The following is a 21,322-nucleotide window of genomic DNA, read 5'->3' on the forward strand; positions in this document are numbered from 1 at the left end:
ACCAAATAGTACTGCCACATCAGGAACACTATAATAACCTCTATATAGTGACCAAATAATACCTCCATATCAGGAACAATATAATTACCACTAAATAGTGACCATATAATACCGCCATAGCAGGAACACTATTATTACCACAAATTACTGACCAAATAGTACTGCCACATCAGGAACACTATAATAACCACTAAATAGTGACCAAATAATACCTCCATATCAGGAACACTATCATTACCACAAAATACTGACCAAATAGTACTGCCACATCAGGAACACTATAATGACCACTAAATAGTGACCAAATAGTACTGCCACATCAGGAACACTATCATTACCACTAAAGAGTGACCAAATAATACCTCCATATCAGGAACAATATAATTACCACTAAATAGTGACCATATAATACCTCCATATCAGGAACACTATCATTACCACTAAATAGTGACCAAATAGTACTGCCACATCAGGAACACTATAATAACCACTAAATAGTGACCAAATAGTACTGCCACATCAGGAACACTATAATAACCACTAAATAGTGACCAAATAATACCTCCATATCAGGAACACTATCATTACCACAAAATACTGACCAAATAGTACTGCCACATCAGGAACACTATAATAACCTCTAAATAGTGACCAAATAATACCTCCATATCAGGAACACTATCTTTACCACAAAATACTGACCAAATAGTACTGCCACATCAGGAACACTATAATGACCACTAAATAGTGACCAAATAGTATTGCCACATCAGGAACACTATCATTACCACTAAAGAGTGACCAAATAATACCTCCATATCAGGAACAATATAATTACCACTAAATAGTGACCAAATAGTACTGCCATATCAGGAACACTATTATTACCACTAAATAGTGACCAAATACTACAACCACATCAGGAACAATATAATTACCACTAAATAGTGACCAAATAATACTGCCATATCCAGAACACTATCATTACCACAAAATACTGACCAAATAGTACTGCCATATCAGGAACACTATAATAACCTCTAAATAGTGACCAAATAATACCTCCATATCAGGAACAATATAATTACCCCAAATTACTGACCAAATAGTACTGCCATATCCAGAACACTATCATTACCACAAAATACTGACCAAATAGTACTGCCATATCAGGAACACTATAATAACCACTAAATAGTGACCAAATAATACCGCCATATCAGGAACACTATTATTACCACAAAATACTGTCCAAATAGTACTGCCATATCAGGATCACTATCATTACCACTAAATAGTGACCAAATAGTATTGCCACATCAGGAACAATATAATTACCACTAAATAGTGACCAAATAGTACTGCCATATTCAGAACACTACCATTACCACAAAATACTGACCAAATAGTACTGCCATATCAGGATCACTACCATTACCACAAAATACTGACCAAATGGTACTGACACATCAGGAACAATATAATTACCACTAAATAGTGACCAAATAGTACTGCCATATCCAGAACACTATCATTACCACAAAATACTGACCAAATAGTACTGCCACATCAGGAACACTATAATAACCACTAAATAGTGACCAAATAATACCTCCATATTAGGAACACTATTATTATCAAAAATAGTGAGCAATTAGTACCGCCACATCAGGAACAATATAATAACCACTAAATAGTGACCAAATAATACAGCCACATCAGGAACACTATAATAACCACTAAATAGTGACCAAATAATACAACCACATCAGGAACAATATAATAACCACTAAATAGTGATGGAATAATACTGAATAAGAACAACTATACAAATATCTGTATGGGGGAAGGGATACAGTGACCATATAGTGTTATATAGCAGCTGTATTTAGCTACTTTCCCTAGACAATGATTGGGATGTGGTCACGTCCCTTCTGGGAGGCTCATTCTCGAGATTGCAGGGGGTTCCCAGTGATCGGACCTCCACTACCACTTATCCCCTTTTCTGTGCTTGGGGAAAAGCGTCAATGTTGATAAAACACATTTAAGTACATAGGTAATACCCCCTCTAGTAGGTAAGGTTGGTTCCCTTATTAGGTAGGTAGTGCCCCTGATAAGTAGGGCTTCCCATTAGGTAGACAAGTTTCACCTCCCCAGTATGCAGTTAAAACCCTTCCTCCCCAGAAAGTAGTCCCCCCCCCCCCCAATTAGGTGCTAGGACTCCTAGTAAGTAAGTTCCTGTAGTATGTAGGTAGGTCCCACAGTAGGTAGATAGCTAGTGTCCCCCAGTAGGTAGGTCTCTGTAATAAGCAAGAAGTTCGCACAAGAGTTAAGTAGCTACTGTTCCCCAGTAGGTAGGTCTCTGTTGTAGGTAGGTCCCCCAGCCCCAGTAGGTAGATAGCTAGTGCCGCCCAGTAGGTAGGTCTCTCTAATACGCAAAAAGCTCCCACAGGAGATAGGTAGCTAATGCTCCCCAGTAGGTAAGTTCCTGTAGTCAGTACATCCTCAAGCCCCAGGAGGTAGTTAGCTAGTGCCCCCTGTAGGTAGGTCCTACAGGAGGTAGGTAGGTCTTTGTTGTAAGTAGGTCCCCCAGCAACAGAAGGTAGATAGCTAGTGCCATCCAGTAGGTAGGTCCCAGTAATAGGGAAGAAGCTCCCACAGGAGATAGGTAGCTAGTGCTCCCCAGTCAGTAGATTCCTTTAGTAAGTATGTCCCCAAGCCCCCGGAGGTAGGCAGCTAGTGCCCCCTGTAGGTAGGTCCCACAAGAGGTAGGTAGCCAGTGCCCCCCCCCAGTAGGTAGGCCTCACAGGAAGTAGGTAGCTAGCACTCCCTTTGTAGTAATTAAGTAGGGCCTCCAGCAGGTATGTAGCTAGTGCCCCCAGCAGTAAGGTCCCTGTAGTAAGTAAGTACGTCCCCCAGGAGGTATGTAGCTAGTGCTCCCCAGTAGGTAGGTGTGGTGGCGGCGGGGTGTGTGGTGCAGGGCAGATGTTGTTACCCTAGGGGCAGATTGTATTAACCCCTTGTGTTCGTGACGCCAGGGTGTGGTTTAGCCTTAACCACCCGAAGGTATACCGCTAGATCCTATACTAGGCACAGGGGAAATGAAGACACTGACGCCAAGTTACGGACAACTGTAGCTTTACTGAGGATAGACAGTTGTTACAGTCTATGCAGTACAAAAAGGGCCCAAGGAGGTGACCAGTCACACAGAGACCTCGCATGTTTGCTGTTTAGTGCAGGCCACGCTGAGTAGACAGAAGACTTGACTGACAGGACTGTGACTTCAGCTTACTTGCACTTGACTTTTAGCTGCAGGACTTGACTTGTGGCCTCCCATGTTCTGGACACACACACTAAGACAACTTGACTGCACTGGACCTCAGGAACAAGAGAGAGAAGCTCCACCCAGGGTTTATATGGGGGAGACTAGCAGGGAGGCCAATGGTTACCTTTGGGGTCAGCTGGTCACTAGTACTTCCTGAGTAACAATCCCATGGTACATTTATTAAAGTCACAATAAAATGCATAACAAATCTACATGGGGGAAAACAACTGCAGGGGGCCCTGGGGACACTGAGGGACACTGCCTGACAGGACAGGAGAGTACGGGGAAACACCATCCTGTACTGGGCCACCACATAGGTCCCTGTGGTAAGTAGGTATGTGTGGTAAGCCTCAAGGGTAGGGGTGGTACAGTCAGGGTATTGCTTTGGTATATCAGGGGTTAATGTTAACCCTATAGTTTGTGACGCCAGGCTGAGGGCTATTATGCTGAGATAATTCTCCGGCCTATCGCCGCCCTTCCCAGTAACGACAGGTGCATGTGAATAATGACTGAAGGTCCACAAGATTGTTGAACTTGAACTTGGATAACTTTACTTAACGGCTTGCGGTACATCCAATAAACAGTAACAGTCTCATTCAACAGTCTCGATATAGTTCAGCGACTGACAGTTGTTGCGGACCTTGAATTGTATAATAAGTCTCTGAATTTAGGGTTAATTGTGCAGATCCGTCCGGATTTAGGGGATAGATAAGGTCCGGTGATCTTGCAGAGTGCTTAGGGATTGATACACTCACGTTTTGGAAGAGTTTAGCCGTCGCCGCAAGGCTCGGGCCTAAAACTCACTGATGACAGCAGCGCAGATCCTTCCCTGTCAACAGCCTGGAACCAAGAGAGCGATTAATGGCCGCCGCGCCCTTATATGGGCAGGGGCGGGGCCGTTTTGATTGGTCCAAATATCTGTCACTCACCGTCAAAAAGGATGATGGATGCAATACGTCACAGGGACCTCCAAAGGTCCTCAAGCAAAATACCATAGAGTTTACCTGATCACGTGACCCGCAGGTCCTGCTACGCTCCCTACAGGTAATTAACTATTTATATACATTTGTACAGTTGGACTTTTATAAATAATGAATATGTGGTGAAGTTAATGACTATATAGATGAGAGGTGACAAGGGGCAGACTATACAAAAGGACCCCTAGGGACTCTGGCTATGGGGACCTATACTCAGGTACCGTATAGGATGCGGTACCGGGACACCACATATGTCCCCAAGGAGGTACGTTGCTAGTGCCCCACAGTAGGTAAGTAGCAAGAAATCTTCAGCACCTGCGTGATGCCATCATGTCCATATGGACCAAAGTCTTAAAGAAATTATGGCCACAAAGAATGAAGGCAAAAGGGGTCCAACTCTGTGTTAGCAAGGGGTACCTAATAAAGTGGCCAGAGAGTGTAATTCCTACATGGAAAGGGGGACAGTGAAAAAGCTATATGCAATCTATAGGGCAGTGTTCCCCAAACTGTGGCTTCCCAGCTGTTATAAAACTTCAACTCCCATCGTGTTTCTCATCAGCCATACCGGCATGTGGGGAGTTGTAGTTTTGCAACAGCTGGAGAGCCGAATCTTTGGGAACACTGGTTCAGAGGTGTGATAAGGTAAAATATTGTAGATTTTATATCTTGTGTACTATCTATAGCAGTGGTCTTCAACCTGCGGACCTCCAGATGTTTCAAAACTACAACTCCCAGCATGCCCGGACAGACGGTGGCTGTCCGGGCATGCTGGGAGTTGTAGTTTTGAAACATCTGGAGGTCCGCAGGTTGAAGACCACTGCTATAGATAGTACACAAGATATAAAATCTACAATATTCGGTCCGCAGGTTGAGGACCACTGATCTATAGAGTTTACTGGAATACTGATAGACAGATGCGCCCCCTATCTACGGATGGGTGCCGGAGCATCTCCTATGAAAAGATGGGATGATTGGGGAGAACAACTCCTCATTGGTAACCCAGCAATCTGTCTGGGAATGTGCAGGTCAGGACCCCCGGCTTCCAGTTCTCCATCTTTTTTTTCCTGCCTTTTTGACATTATCAAAAGGGATTCAGGCAATGAAGTATTTTGTGTGCTTAACTCTGAAAGCCAAAATCTTTTCATTACCTGACCTGGGGAAAAGAAAATGAGACACAATGAGTGTTACATATTGGGGACTTTTTTTTTTTTTTTTTTTTTTTATAGATCGACTGGCTCCAGAAAGTTAAACAGATTTGTAAATTATTCTATTAAAAAATCTTAATCCTTCCAATAGTTATCAGCTGCTGAAGTTGAGTTGTTCTTTTCTGTCTGACAACAGTGCTCTCTGCTGACACGTCTGTCTGTCTCAGGAACTGTCCGGAGCATAAGAGGTTTTCTATGGGGATTCGCTCTTACTCTGGACAGCTTCAGAGACAGGTCATCAGAGAGCAGTTAGACAGAAAAGAACAACTCAACTTCAGCAGCTTATCAGTACTGGAAGGATTAAGATTTTTTTTATAGAAGTAATTTACAAATCTGTTTAACTTACTGGAGCCAGTTGTTATATATAAAAAGTTTTTTTCCTGGAATACCCCTTTAAATGGGAAATATAAAAATGTCAACAAAAGACAATAGGAGACATATTCAAATATTTGTAGCTCACTTGTGTTGCTTCAAAAATGCGCGAGGTTTTGGTTTCACTCCACTTTTTTTTCCATTTTGCAAGAAAAATGTAAGAAAATAAATAAAAAAAATTGTGGCAATTCAGAATCCCGAAAAATTTAGGTGGGAAAATGTAAATCACACGTAACAAGATTGCAAGCTCCTGTATGCCCCAGAGCAGTGGTCGCAAACTGTGGCCCTCCAGATGTGGCAAAACTTCAACTCCCAGCATGCCCGGACAGCCAACGACTGTCTGGGCATGCTGGGAGTTGAAGTTTTGCCACATCTGGAGGGCCACAGTTTGAGACCACTGCTCCAGAGAAATTTGTGTAGTTTTTTCCAGTCTTCCCACAGTGCTCTCTGCTGACACCTCTGTCCATGTCAGGAACTGTCCATAGTAAAAGCAAATCCCTATAGAAAACCTCTCCTGCTCTGGACAATTCCTGACACGGACAGAGGTGGCAGCAGAGAGCACTGTGGTCAGACTGGAAAGACCTTCACAACTTCCTCTGTAGTATACAGCAGCTGAGAAGTACTGATTAAGATTTTTAAATAGAAGTAATTTATAAATATCTACAACTTTCCGGCACTAGTTAAGCGTGAAAACATTATTTTTTTTCCACCGGAGTACCCCTTTAAAGGAGTTTGTCCTGCATTAGAAAAACATGTCTGCTTTTTCTAAAAAAACAAAACCGTACCACACCTGTCCTCAGGTTGTGTGTGGTATTGCAGCTCATCTCCTTTACTTCAATGGAACTTTAAAGGGGTACTCCACTGAAAAACATCTTAACATTTTATCCACTATCTAAACGATAGGGGATAAGATGTCCGATCGCGGGGGTCCCGCCGCGGCACTGCACCCTAGTCATCCGTGCATGGAGCAAACTCTGCTTCTTGCCAGATGACTGTCCCCCTCCCATAGACATGAATAGAGGGTGAAGTCACGAAAGCGGAAGCTTCAAGCTTACATGTTCCAGATGCCGCCACCGCTGCTGGCCCAGAGATCGCGGGGGTCCCCAGCGGTTGGACCCCCGTGATCACACATCTTATCCCTGTTACAGAGATGGATGTGGATCCTCTAACCTGTGTGGCTGATGACTCGGACCGTATCGGGGAGCGTAGTCTACGGTGCCGCTGGTCTTCACCAGAGCCCGCTGCAAGGCAGGATGAGCTTGCTGCGGCAGGCGACACCCAGGTCACTACCCCCGACACGGCTCGACCACATCGGTAGCTGGGCAAGGCGAGGTACGGAAGCAAGAGGCAGTAGTGTAGTCGAACTTAGCAGAAGGTCAAGGCCGGTGGCAAAGGTGCGTAGCCAAATAACGTAGCGGAAAGGTCTGGATACACGGGTAAGGCAAACAGGCAATAGGGAACGCTTAATCTCAGGCTAGGGGCACTGAAGATCCGGCAGGGAAGAGGGGGGGGGGGTGCAGGAACTTATAGACTGGTGACAGGTGTTGGACATAATTATGGGCGCACTGGCCCTTAAAATTTTAGAGCTTCAGCGCGCGCCCTAGGGGATGGGGACATGCACGCCGGAGCTGAGACACAGCGGAGACAGCAGCAGAGGAGCGTGGTAAGTGACGGGCTGGGATTCGCATGCCGGCGCATCCTGAGATGCGAATCCCAGTCCCGCTGGCAGCCGGGACAGAGGGACAATGCGCCTGCGGGCGGTGCGTGTGAGGCCGGAGTGTGAAGTGTAACAATCCCCTACCCTATTTTTATCACTTTCTAGCCCAAAAGGGAGCACGGTGACCTTTTTTTTTTTTGGTATTTATATGCACATCCGCCCCGAAAACATGTTGGTGTGCCAGATTGATACACTGTGAATTCCTTGCCATGCCTGGGCACATATGGCTGGCAGAAGTGGGACGTTAGATGTGGATTATGAGGGCTTTCTGTTACAGGGACACTGTTGCTCACTATTTTGGGGAACCTGGGTATTTATTATGGGGGTAATATGGCTGTGTGTGTATGATGGTTACATTAAAGGGGTACTCCGTGGCTCAGTGTTTGGAACAAACTGTTCTGTACTCTGGTGCAGGGAGCTTGTGATGTCATAGTACCGCCCCCTCATGATGTCACGCTCTGCCCCCTCAATGCAAGTCTATGGGAGGGGGCGTGACAGCGTCACGCCCCCTCCCATAGACTTGCGTTGAGGGGGCGGGGCGTGACGTCATGAGGGGACGGTACTATGACATCACAAGCTCCCGGCGCCACCTCCAACTGTTCCAAACACTGAGCAGCGGAGTTCCTGCGACTTTAAGGTGGCACTATATTCATTTTTGATTATTGGGGCACCATGGCAGTGTATTTTGGGATACTGTGGTTGTCCTTTCTACATTTTTCTTGTGACAGAGATGGATGTGGATCCTCTAACCTGTGTGGCTGATGACTCGGACCGTATCAGGGAGCGTAGTGTACGGTGCCGCTGGTCTTCACCAGAGCCCGCCGCAAGGCAGGATGGGCTTGCTGCGGCAGGCGACACCCAGGTCACTACCCCCGACACGGCTCGACCACACCGGTAGCTGGGCAAGGCGAGGTATGGAAGCAAGAGGCAGTAGTGTAGTCGAACTTAGCAGAAGGTCAAGGCCGGCGGCAAAGGTGCGTAGCCAAATAACGTAGCGGAAAGGTCTGGATACACGGGTAAGGCAAACAGGCAATAGGGAACGCTTAATCTCAGGCTAGGGGCACTGAAGATCCGGCAGGGAAGAGGGGGGGGGGTGCAGGAACTTATAGACTGGTGACAGGTGTTGGACATAATTATGGGCGCACTGGCCCTTTAAATTTTAGAGCTTCGGCGCGCGCCCTAGGGGATGGGGACACGCACGCGGAGACAGCAGCAGAGGAGCGTGGTAAGTGATGGGCTGGGATTCGCATGCCGGCGCGTCCTGAGATGCGAATCCCAGTCCCGCTGGCAGCCGGGGACAGAGGGACAATGCGCTTGCGGGCGGTGCGTGTGAGGCCGGAGTGTGAAGTGTAACAATCCCCTACCCTTTGGATAGAGGATAAGATGTTTTTCGGCAGAGTACCCCTTTAATACTGGACACAACCTGTGGCATATTGAGCGCCATGTGTCAGATGTCTGGACATCAGAATTATTGAGGTGACCATGATTGAAGCCACGACTAGTAGTCGCACATGCTTTAAAGGGGTACTCCGGCGCTAAGACATCTTATCCCCTATCCAAAGGATAGGGGATAAGATGCCTGATCGCGGGGGTCCCGCCGCTGTGGACCCCCGTGATCTTCCACATCGCACCCCGTTAGAATCAGTCCCCGGAGCGTGTTCGCTCCGGGTCTGATTAGTGGTGATCACAGGGACGGAGCATAGTGACGTCACAGCTCCGCCCCCGTATGCCATCATGCTCCGCCCCCTCAATGCAAGCCTATGGGAGGGGGCGTGACAGCTATCACGCCCCTCCAATAGACTTGCATCGAGGGGGCGGAGCGTGACGTCACACAGGGGCGGAGCCGAGACGTCACTATGCTCCGTCCTCGTGGTCGAGATGGACTCAGCCTGAGGACCTCCAGCGGTTCCGGAAGCCGCTAAAGGTGGGTGCTGCATGGTAGATCCCGGGGGTCCCCAGCAACGGGACCCCGACGGCGATCTGACATCTTATCCCCTATCCTTTCGATAGGGGATAAGATGTCTAGGGGCGGAGTACCTCTTTAAGGGATCGCTAAAGTACAGCTGATCATCAGGAGAACCTGAGACTCTCTGCTCTCAGAGCATGCTGGGAGTTGTAGTTTCACAACAGCAGACGGCTGGTCTATGTCGGTCACCATAACCAGGCTATTATGACTGGGAGGATTTGGAGTGAGAAGGTCAGGGCGTTTAACTCAGTTACTTCATCAAAGATCTTACACTTCTATGGTGGTCAGGGATTCCATACAGGCCTCACAGCATGTTCCCCGCTCCCTCCTCCCCATGTGTCCTTGTTAGGAAGCAAACATGATGCCCCTTGGTCCATCCCCTCCCCTCACCCGCTCGTCTATTCGTTAATGATTAGCTACAGACTATCTGTGTTTGGATAGGAGGGACTCATGTCTCCCACCCCAGCTCCTTCTTGGACAGCACTGTAGAAGTAGCGTGGGTGTCTGAAGGTAAGAATGGCACCAAATTAGCCCCCTGTATCAAATCTGCCAATATTGCCTTCATTTGGTGTCCTCGGCCACTATTTCAGCAACTTTGTGCCAAGTAGAAAACTTTTTGCACTAACTTTAATCCAGAAATACATAGATCTGTATAGATTTCAGACGTTTTACTGAAAACACACCTTCTCCCATCGTAAACCCTCCAAGTAAAGTCCTCAATTTGGTCTCTATGGATGGAATCAGGTGGCACTATTTTTATCACTTTCTAGCCCAAAAGGGAGCACGGTGACCCTTTTTTTTTTTTTTTTTTTTGGTATTTATATGCACATCCGCCCCGAAAACCTGTTGGTGTGCCAGATTGATACACTGGGAATTCCTTGCCATGCCCGGGCACATATGGGCCTATGGCTGGCAGAAGTGGGACGTTAGATGTGGATTAGGAGGGCTTTCTGTTACAGGGACACTGTTGCTGACTATTTTGGGGAACCTGGTTATTTATTATGGGGGTAATATGGCTGTGTGTGTATGATGGTTACATTAAAGGGGTACTCCGTGGCTCAGTGTTTGGAACAAACTGTTCTGTACTCTGGAGACGGTGCAGGGAGCTTGTGACGTCATAGTACCGCCCCCTCATGATGTCACGCCCTGCCCCCTCAATGCAAGTCTATGGGAGGGGGCGTGACAACGTCACGCCCCCTCCCATAGACTTGCGTTGAGGGGGCGGGGTGTGACGTCATGAGGGGACGGTACTATGACATCACAAGCTCCCAGCGCCACCTCCAAACACTGAGCAGCGGAGTTCCTGCGACTTTAAGGTGGCACTATATTCATTTTTGATTATTGGGGCAGCATGGCAGTGTATTTTGGGATACTGTGGTTGTCCTTTCTACATTTTTCTTGTGACTAGTTGGGATTCCGGTGATTATGTTGTCCCTACTGCTTTTATCTCTATGGGTGATGTATTAATTTTGAAGGATTATTCCCATTTCATAAATTCCATTTCCCAGCCACCTCCTTGGTCGCCAGAGGAGGTCGGCAAGGAGAAAGCAGCCAAAGCAGGGAAGGTCCATAGTTGCTTAACTCCTATTTATTTCAATGGGAGTTGAGCATACGGCGTAGCTCTACGAGCTATGCTGTGTATGTAATTCCTGAAGTTGCGTGTTGGGACTATGCTGTTTGAAGAACTCCCATTAAAGTCAATGGGAGTTACAGAAATTGTCTATTTTCCCTGCTTTTGCTGCTTTCTGACCAGCATTCAACCAGCGCCCATTAGCTTGTGGCTTCTTTTTGAAAACGTAAAAAACAAAATTTCATTTGTTGGCCGCACATCTCCCTGAATAATAGGGCATGTGCAGAGACCCGTGATGGAAACAAAGGGCCGCACAGACAATCACGGGAATGTGCCCGCACGACTGACAAGTTCCAGTCTTCGAGAGTCTTCGGCCCCAAGAACTGGTGTTTCTGGAGCCTCCCTCTAGTCATAAACATAATATATGTGCTGGCCGAACTTGCTGATTTTGATGGGATTGGCTTACCACCAAACGTGTATAGGGGTGTGGTGTCCTGGTACAGGACGTGGTCCTGTCCCTGTCTAAAGTCCTTTCATTCCCATAGTGCTCTCCTGCACGGCTTACCCCTGGTCGCCTCATATAAATTGTATATTGTTAAATATATAAAGATAATATAAATGTATAGGAAATATATATGTATAGAACCTTTCCCAGGTCACGTGATGTACAGTTGTAATGTACTATTGTTCAAGGACCTTCCAGGGTCATGTGATGTACCCAGAGTTCACTGGGTTCAGGACTTACAGGTTTGCTGACCAATGAGCTTAGTCCAGCCCCTTATTATATAAAGAGCTGTAGCCACTAAATTCTCTCTCTTAGTTCCGGACTATCAAGCGAGCACAAACATCTCAGCAGAAATCTCAATTCATCTAGGCCAAAGCCTAAGAACCTGCAGCCACTAAACCGTGAGTTACCAGGCTCATTCTACCAAATCCTGTGTGACTACTACCAGCTAAAATATTATAATTAGTAGCACAGTGGCCTGCATCAAAGCTCATTGCTTCAAAGTCCCAACAAGACCCATGAGGAACCTGCATTCCGGTTGCCTCTTAAGAGACTGTTATGTATGAAGACTGTTGCATAAAATCTTCAAGTAAAGTTCCTCAGTTTATTCATAAAGTCTGCTGTGGACATTCCATTATTTTCCCTACGGTTTCTGGGATGGTTGATGGTAGGTCCATTAACACTAAGGAAACCACACCCTGGCGTCACGACATCTAAGGGTTAATACCCCCAGACCCTGCACTTACATCACCGCAACACCCCAGACATCACAACTCTCCTGGTTCACCACAGGGGACTTCCTTGATAGGAGATGCCAGGGGAGAGTAGGTTTGGGCATGTTGAGTTTTAGCTGTCAGAACTTTTTGTCCTTTTGCAGCTAAAAATCAGCTCCATTAATGTGAATGGGGATGTTTTTGCGGCAAGAACATGGGTTCTGCACACAAAGCTTCATTTACATGAATAATTCAGTCACTGAAATTTCTGCAATAAAATCTGCCACAAGTGACTTCACTTTTAACAGTCGCCCATGCCGGAACACCGTCCCTTTAAATCAGCGAGGTGCGCCTTATGGCAGGTGTTATTCTTCAGTACACTGCTCCAGTACTGCGAGCTTTATTTCCGGTTCGGTAGTTACTGGAAGGAGATGACATCTTGAACACTGCTTATTGTTGTGGTCGTAGATCATTCTGACAGACTTAGCTTAAAAATTCACAGCAGGTCTGAAATTGTTCCCTTCTGGTGTTAATGTTTGCAGCTGCTTGTTTTATATCGGCCAAATACTTGGGTTCACGATTTAAGAGCTCAGGGTCTGTGGCTGTATGTACCTTTATGTTTATATACATATAAATGCCCATTGGGCCCAGCCTATAGATGTATCCTGTACACAGTGGGTCCATAGAATATGCTATGCTGTGTGATGTCTGTCGGGAGGAAAAATACATCATGGAACTTTTTTCCTCCCACTACTCCCATCAGAAAACAATGGCGCCAGAGGGACCCCATAATAGTAAATGGGATCTGTCGAGATCCATTGTTTCCCATTTTGCCCTATCAAAAATAACATCCGTTAAGACACACAAAAAAAAAAGTGTCTGACGGGCATTTGCCGACGGGGCACAATGGAAATGTGAAAGGGGCCTAACACACCTTGTCCTTATAGTTTCAGCCAAGAGAAGATATACATTAAAGTTGGATCAGGCAGCTGCTTTGGGGCCCATAAAGAAAGGGGCTAACGTGCATTGAGTGAACCAGCTCTCAAGTGGGGCCCCATTGATATTTGGTAAAAGGCAAGATCTGCTGGATGTGGCGTATCTCCCCAAGAACAAAAGGATTGGGGAGTTGAAATCCAACCATCTATCTACCCGTCAGGGGCAGGTGGTAGGCCATCATGCACATTAGATGGTCAACTGTTGACATTGGCAGCTTCAGCCAACGCTCATCTTTTGTGTTTGGGCTCCAATGAAAAAGATTTCCCCATTCTTACTTACAGAACCAAGTATGTATTATAGTGCTGACTATGCCCGAGTGCTACCTTTATACCCCTATAGCAATACACTTCATAGGTTTAGGTGTATACTGCTATACTACCATTTATAGTCTTTGTTTTTTGTTTTTTTTACATTAGACCCAATTAACTACTATGCTGGTTTCTGCCCTAAGAAGATGTTCTTCTGGAGTATCCGGAGCGATGGTCCGGGCAGGAGGTTCCATAACCCACAGACGGTTGGAAAGCCAAAGTAAGTTCCCTTTGTAAGTTTCCAAGGCTCCTAAATAGAAAGCATTGTGCGCTGATATGGTATGAGGAAGAGGGTGGCTATTATTAAGAGATCTTAGAAAGATTGATTTGTTCTCCCAGACAAACAGATATAACAGAAATTTTGACTTTTTAATTACTTGAATGAACCTAAATATCTTGTTTAGGCTCTGCCTTCAGAATACATCCGAGTGTGGAAGAGGCGCTGGCGGAGGGTCAGCCGGTCGTGGCTCTGGAGAGCACAATTATTACCAATGGGATGCCCTACCCACAAAATATCAGGTGAGGGTGTATGTCATTGTGGTGTCCCGGTACCGTATTGCATACCGTACCTAGTGTGGTGGTCCCCAAAGTCTGAGTAACTACACTCAGGTAGGGTACCCCAGATGGGACAGCCCCTAGTCGCCTCTCTTCTACTCTAATTCTATAGTGTGTATATTTAGTAATAGTATATATTTAATATAATGTATAGAGTACTTACCTTGTTTAGCGTCGCAGGACCTTCGGTCATGTGACCATGTTAATATCCTCTATGGTATGATGGAGGACCTTTGGAGGTCCTTGGGTCACATGTTGCCCATAATCCTTTGTAATGGTGATTGACACAAGTATTGGACCAATCAGCACTAGTCCAGCCCCTGCCCATATAAGGGAGCTGTAGCCAATTATCGCTCTTTTGGGTGTCTGCTCTCGTGGTTGCCGGACTAGCAGGATGCATCTATGCAACTTGCAAAGACACGCTAGGCCTGAAAACCTACCGGCCTCAGCTGAACTAAAACCGTGAGTTCTAAACTACCCCCGCTAAAGCTAGCGTGACTACTGGACCGAACGAAATCCCCTAAATCCAGTGGAACAGCGCATATTACCTTAAAGACTCTAAATTGCTAAAGTCCCAACCTTTGTCAATCTCCAAGAAAGCAGTTGTATGTATAGAGACTGTTCCGGTTATGAAGCTTGCATAAAACCTTCAGTAAAAGTTACACCTCTTTCAGAAAACTCGCTGGTTGTGGACAATCCATTATTATCTACCTCCCTATCGCTCTTGGGAAGGGTGGCGGTAGGACAAGCATTACTGAGGAGCACTCACCCTGGCATCACGAATAGCAAGGGTTAACAAGCTGTTACGCCGAGCGCTCCGGGTCCCCGCTCCTCCCCGGAGCGCTCGCTACACTCTCGTTACTGCAGCGCCCCGGTCAGATCCACTGACCGGGTGCGCTGCGATACTGCCTCCAGCCGGGATGCGATTCGCGATGCGGGTGGCGCCCGCTCGCGATGCGCACCCCGGCTCCCGTACCTGACTCGCTCTCCGTCGGTCCTGTCCCGGCGCGCGCGGCCCCGCTCCCTAGGGCGCGCGCGCGCCGGGTCTCTGCGATTTAAAGGGCCACTGCGCCGCTGATTGGCGCAGTGGTTCTAATTAGTGTGTTCACCTGTGCACTCCATATATATACCTCACTTCCCCTGCACTCCCTCGCCGGATCTTGTTGCCCTTGTGCCTAGTGAAAGCGTTCCCTTGTGTGTTCCTAGCCTGTGTTCCAGACCTCCTGCCGTTGCCCCTGACTACGATCCTTGCTGCCTGCCCCGACCTTCTGCTACGTCCGACCTTGCTTCTGTCTACTCCCTTGTACCGCGCCTATCTTCAGCAGTCAGAGAGGTTGAGCCGTTGCTAGTGGATACGACCTGGTCACTACCGCCGCAGCAAGACCATCCCGCTTTGCGGCGGGCTCTGGTGAATACCAGTAGTGACTTAGAACCGATCCACTAGCACGGTCCACGCCAATCCCTCTCTGGCACAGAGGATCCACCTCCTGCCAGCCGGCATCGTGACACAAGCACCCTTTAGTCACCGCACAGCTACACCCCCATATACCCTACTCCCCCAGGCTGTCACATCATGTGTTAACTGTTGGTTTGGAGGGTGGGTATGAAGCAGATTCTGTGCAAAGTTTTAGCATCTATGGTGAAGAGTCCTTGTAAGGTAGTTATAGATTGAGAATATGTTCTCATAGAGAATTTTTACATTGGGTACACAAGCTGAGGAATACACACCAGAAATTTAGGCATACCTGTATTTCACTATTCCTACCACATATTTTGCTACTGATTTGCTTGTGGATGAGCCGCATTCTTTTGTCAGGATTATATTGTAGTAGTGTAAAATAGATGACACTTGTGTATCATGTATCTGGATGACAGCATGGCCAATCAAGTGGAGGAAATAATTCGGACCAATGGGTCAGTACCAGCGACAGTGGGCATCATAAAGGGCAAAGTGCATATTGGCCTCTGCAAAGAAGAAATCGAGTTCCTGGCGACCAGCAAAGACTGTGTGAAGGTGTCCAGGAGAGATCTGCCCTATGTGCTCAGCCAGGTTTGTCATAACTATCGGATAATCTGAAGAATACAAGTATCTTATTACATTCCAGCATATTCTATAATAATAGGCTGTTAATAATATTAGTATAAGAGACATATTCTGATATCTGATACTCTTCCAGGGCCTTTCCGGAGGCAGCACCGTATCCGGGACAATGGTGGCGGCACATCATGCTGGGATCCCCATCTTTGTCACTGGAGGGATTGGTGGAGTACATCGCGATGGAGAGAACAGTACATTATTTCTTTCTTTTTATAGCACGGTAGAACGATCCGTAGTATTTATCTATGGTAAATGATGTTTATATTAAGGGATACTTTATCTTTTCCTCTTTGGCTTCAGCTATGGATGTCAGTGCTGATCTCACCGAACTTGGAAGAACACCAGTAGCTGTTATTTCAGCTGGGGTAAAATCCATCCTGGACATTGGTCGGACATTGGAATATTTGGTGAGTGAGAAATAGTGCATTTACCAAGCGTTATAGGCCCTGACCAATCAGAGCACAGCTTTAATCCTATAAACTGCATCAGAAACAAGAAAAGTGGACTTTGGTTGTTAATGACAATATGGTATCACCATAGCTAGCTCCTGAGGCAAAAACAGAAAACTGAGCCCCCCCACCACTGTTAGGTAGAAGCCACCAGTAAGTAGGTATGTGGTTAGGCAGGTAATCTCCACTCTCCTATTAGGGAGGAGCTTCTGGTAGGCAGGTAGGTAATTCCCCCTCCCCCTATTAGGTAGAACTCTTCAATAGGTAGGTAATATCCCCACTCCCTATTAGGTAGAAGCTTTAAGCTTTAAGAAGGTAAGTAGGTAATGCCCCCTTCCCCTATTAAGTAGAAGCCCCCAGCAGGTAGTTAGGTAATTTCCCATCCCCTTTTTAGGTAAAAGCTCTCAGTAGGTAGGTAGGTAATTCCCCACTCTCCAATTAGGTAGAAGCCACCAATACTTAGGCAATTCCCCCATTAGGTAGATGCTGCCAGTAGGTAAAGATACTCCCAGTAGGTAGATAACACCCCCTTTTACGTAGATGCCCCTAGTAGGTAGTTTACCCCCTATTAGGTAGATTCCCCCAGTAGGCAGGTAATCTCTCTCCATTGGGTAGATGCCCCAGTATTTAGGTAAAGCTCACTATTAGGTACATGCCACCATTAAGTAGTTTCCCCCAATATGTTCCCTCCAAATTTTTTTTTTAAAACTCCCACTTACCTTCCCTCTGCTTCCCTGCTGAGGCCGTACCTTCTGTATTCTTCACTCTGGGCTCCATATGTAGCAGAGCGTCGCTCTGTGAAATGATGTCATTGCACGGCCTGCAGCATTCGCCCTGTGCTGCTGTGCTACACCGGACTCCCTGCTCCTGTACAATGCTGAGGAGTGCCAATATGTACATTGTGCGTATCGCCACTCATTTTACATACTGCCCGGGTTGCATTCTCCCCCAGTTCCCCTCCCCCTTTTTTATATACAGCAAGGCCCTCTAAAAACTTGAATTTTGTGAGACTGCCCCAGAAAAAAGGAGGTGGAGCTTATACTTATTTGATTCAAACAGGGTGTTCCTGTGATTTAAGGGCGGTGCTTAAACATGGAAATTGTTCTGTTCTACCCCTAGTGGCCAATTATGCTTCCAGGACAGATGGTTTTTAAAACAAATTCAGCTATGTATACATTGAGCTATACATACAGGTGTATCCTTCATAAGTATAAAATATGTAGTCCATAACTCTATGAAGGTTTGAAAGGCTCTACTTGCCCCCTGCTTTGAATAAGAACCTTCCTTACCCTACTTTCATATAATTTCCCCTTTATTGTCTTGATAGGAGACCCAAGGAGTCTGTGTTTCCACATTTGGAGATTCCAAAGACTTCCCGGCTTTCTTCACCCCACGTAGCGGCTTCAAGGCCCCATATCGTGTCCGCAATGAGGAGGAGGCTGCACAACTTATTGGTAGGACGGTAATATTCATGGAATGTTTTGTCATGTAGACCATGTCTTTCAACATTATGATTCAATGTCCAGGTCATCCATATTCTGTCATATATTCCTCCCACAGCCAGTTCTTTGGAGCTCAGACTGGACAGTGGTGTCCTTATCTCGGTTCCTATTCCTTCTGAGTATGCTGCATCTGGGCAGATGATAGAAGAAGCCATTCGGAAAGCACTGGAGGAGGCCAGGTATTGGGTACTACCAGGGGCTTGAGTATGTGTGCAGATGTTGTAGCCATCAGGTACGTAGATGGGAGGACGGCTGGTTGGGCTTAGGTCAGAGATGTCAACAAGACATTCTGCCTTGCTTAGGTGCACCCAGTCCCCGGTACCAAAGGAGACCTAACATCAGTGGACAGTAAAGGTATAAACAGTATATGATGCAGTTTTATTTTCTGTATTGTCTAAACTCTGTTTATTTTTATTATTAGGATGCAAGGCATTGTGGGAAAAGACGTGACCCCATTCCTGTTGAGGAGAGTAAATGAGATGACTGAAGGGAAATCTCTAGATTCCAGTATCCTTGACCAATCTTTGGCAAATTCAGTTGGTTCATAGATTGAGCCGATCATTCTTCTTCACAGTATCATGGTGCATAGGTTTTGTAACTCTCCTTCCTCATTTTGTTGAAGGTAAATTGTCGATTTTGCATTATCTTTATTTGTTAAAAGGTTCGAACTAAAAAGAGCCAACAATCAGCTGTTAGTTGTACAATATCTCTGCAGCACCACCGCAGGAGAAACAATGTATTACATGCTTCCTAATTAAATAAGATAGCACACAGATATGTTGGGTCCTCCAGGTAAAGGAAAGCTTTTGTTGTAGCCATTTACTTACCTGTCTAATAGATTAGAATCAAGGAATCCACCTAAATAGAATGGGACAGGAACAATCCTTCTTGTTAATTAAAGGGGTTGTCCGGTAAAGTATATTTTTGTCTTTTTGTCCCCCCTATTGACCCCCAACACTTTAACTCACCTTCCTCTGCTCCCTGGTCGCCCCATCCGCAGCCGGAGACTCTGCTTTAATCGGAGCTGCAGAGGATAGCGTCTACAGCCTTACAGTGCTGCACACCAATCATGGGCCGAGGCAGGACACCACTGCAACCAGTGGTTGGCTGAGTGGCACTGTGACGTCACATCTGCAGCTCCACCTGGCTCCAAGGAAGAAGACTGTCAGCAGAGACCAGCTGAAGATGGGGTGTCCTGATCCCAGAGCTACGATGGAATGTAGACTCCGACATAGGGTCAGTGTCAGACACTCCTATGTACTCAACCCCAGATATTTTGCAGACATGGTGTGAAGTTAAATATACTTTCTTAATGGTCATCAAGATATTGCCCTCATAAAGAATAATGCCAAGGTTGGAAGCTGCATAGCAGTAGCCTTGAGCAAGATCCGAAAACCTAAAGGAGGCGGAAGAAAAGAATTACGTCACCGTCAGAAATCAGAGGATAAGATATCTGACTCCAGGACAGTAAGTGTGACAATTCCACTAGGATTCCTCTATCTATCTATCTATCTATCCATTTATCATCATCTAACTAGCTTACCTTCATGATAGAATTCTGTTTATCTGCAGCCACCACCAGGGGGAGCTTACTGCATACAGATCTATATACCTGCTATTAGGCTGGATCTAGATAAATCCATCTAACTCAATTCATCTCACATCTTCACTCATTTTCAGGTTGTAATTGGAGGCATCAATGTTGACTTTGTTGCGAAAGTAGCTCAGGACAAAATGGAGGTATGTTAATGTACATCATTTTTTTTATTTTTTTTTACAAGAAAGCTTCCTTTTGTTCTCTGGCCCTATAAAACCTGGATAAGTACTTTTCCTGTGACATTAAACACTGACACACAGGTTACAGAGAGGTTTCTGGTCTATATACAATTGTACAATGACAACAAGCAGAGATCTTGAACGAAAAAAAAAATTCATTTGCACAGAATGTAAGAAAATTGTAGCACTTATTTTTATTACACAGTGATGAACCTTCAATATTGCAGAATCTCTTTTAATGGGTTATACTATATTGACCACTTAGCCGCTATCCTGTGATAGTGTCTGATCCATAGGGGTTTAATGACTGGGACCCCCACAGAGTACAGGCATTCAAAGTCTATGCTGAAGATTGTCAAGTACAGAGCAGAATTGTAACAGTGAGCGCTCCGGTCCCCTCCTCTGTACCGGAGCGCTCGCTGTCCCTGCCTCTGTCTACTGTGTCCCGGCGCTTCCCGGTCAGACACACTGACCGAGAGCGCGGGGATTCCGCCGGCAGGGATGCGGTTAGCGTGGCGGCTGATTCCCGCACACGCGCCGCATCCCGCATTCTGTCACCTGCAGCCCCGTCCTCCTGCGCTGCCTCTGTCTCCCGGCGCGAGCGGCCCCGCTCCTTAGGGCGCGTGCGCGCCGGCTTCATGAAATTTAAAGGGCCAGCGCACCATTGATTGGTGCCTGGTCCTCACTGCCCATATAAATGTCTCCTGCCCCTTCCTGCCCTCACCGGATCTTTAGTGCCTTGTGCCTAGTGAAAGCGTTCCCCTAGTTCTGTGTTGCCCTTGCCTGTTGCCGACCCGTTGCCCGTGACTACCGCTAGTGAACCCGTTCTGCCTGCCCTGACCTGTTGCCTGACTGTCGCCTGTGAACCTGTGCCGCCTGCCCTGACCTCTGCTACGTCTGACTACGCTTCTGCCTGCTCCTACTGTACCGCGCCATTCTCAGCTACCAGAGGGGTCGAGTCGCTATCGGGTGGAACGACCTGGGGGCTACCTGCCGCAGCAAGACCATCCCACTTTGCAGCGGGCCCTGGTGAAGACCAGTAGTCCATTAGACTCCGTTCCCCTGGTACGGCCCACGTCATCGCTCCTCTGGTTCAGTGGATCCACCTCCTGTCACCTGACCGGTACGTTACAAGAATGTTCCTAACAATAACATGATAATAAAAGGAGGATACTCTCTTCAAAGTCTAATAAAAGAGAATAGCCTGCTATTACCCCCCCCCCCCCCCCCCTTCCTGTATGTTTCCAATTATAGAGTCCTCTCCTGCCTGGAACATGAAGAATAGGAC

General features: G+C 46.6%; 1 protein-coding gene across 9 annotated transcripts in view; it reads left to right on the top strand.

Annotated features, from left to right (window-relative positions):
- LOC130267575 (uncharacterized) overlaps window positions 1-21,322 on the top strand; it is a 45,419-nt gene that overhangs the window by 250 nt on the left and 23,847 nt on the right. Inside the window, exons 1-11 of one of the 9 annotated variants that reach the window (XM_056517565.1) lie at window positions 3,994-4,369; window positions 13,763-13,874; window positions 14,059-14,173; window positions 16,085-16,259; window positions 16,387-16,498; window positions 16,608-16,714; window positions 18,084-18,210; window positions 18,317-18,437; window positions 18,680-18,765; window positions 19,583-19,725; window positions 19,939-19,998. In XM_056517565.1, the coding sequence (XP_056373540.1) occupies window positions 13,778-13,874; window positions 14,059-14,173; window positions 16,085-16,259; window positions 16,387-16,498; window positions 16,608-16,714; window positions 18,084-18,210; window positions 18,317-18,437; window positions 18,680-18,765; window positions 19,583-19,725; window positions 19,939-19,998 (1,143 nt within the window). In that variant the 5' untranslated portion in view covers window positions 3,994-4,369; window positions 13,763-13,777. Of the gene's footprint in view, window positions 1-3,993; window positions 4,370-4,441; window positions 4,593-9,474; window positions 9,521-9,916; window positions 10,073-13,762; window positions 13,875-14,058; window positions 14,174-16,084; window positions 16,260-16,386; window positions 16,499-16,607; window positions 16,715-18,083; window positions 18,211-18,316; window positions 18,438-18,679; window positions 18,766-19,582; window positions 19,726-19,938; window positions 19,999-21,322 lie in introns of those variants that run through there. The other 8 variants (XM_056517566.1, XM_056517564.1, XM_056517563.1 and 5 more) reach the window with 8 other exon arrangements.

Source organism: Hyla sarda, chromosome 4, assembly GCF_029499605.1.
Source record: "Hyla sarda isolate aHylSar1 chromosome 4, aHylSar1.hap1, whole genome shotgun sequence".
In the NCBI taxonomy this organism is placed as follows: domain Eukaryota; kingdom Metazoa; phylum Chordata; class Amphibia; order Anura; family Hylidae; genus Hyla; species Hyla sarda.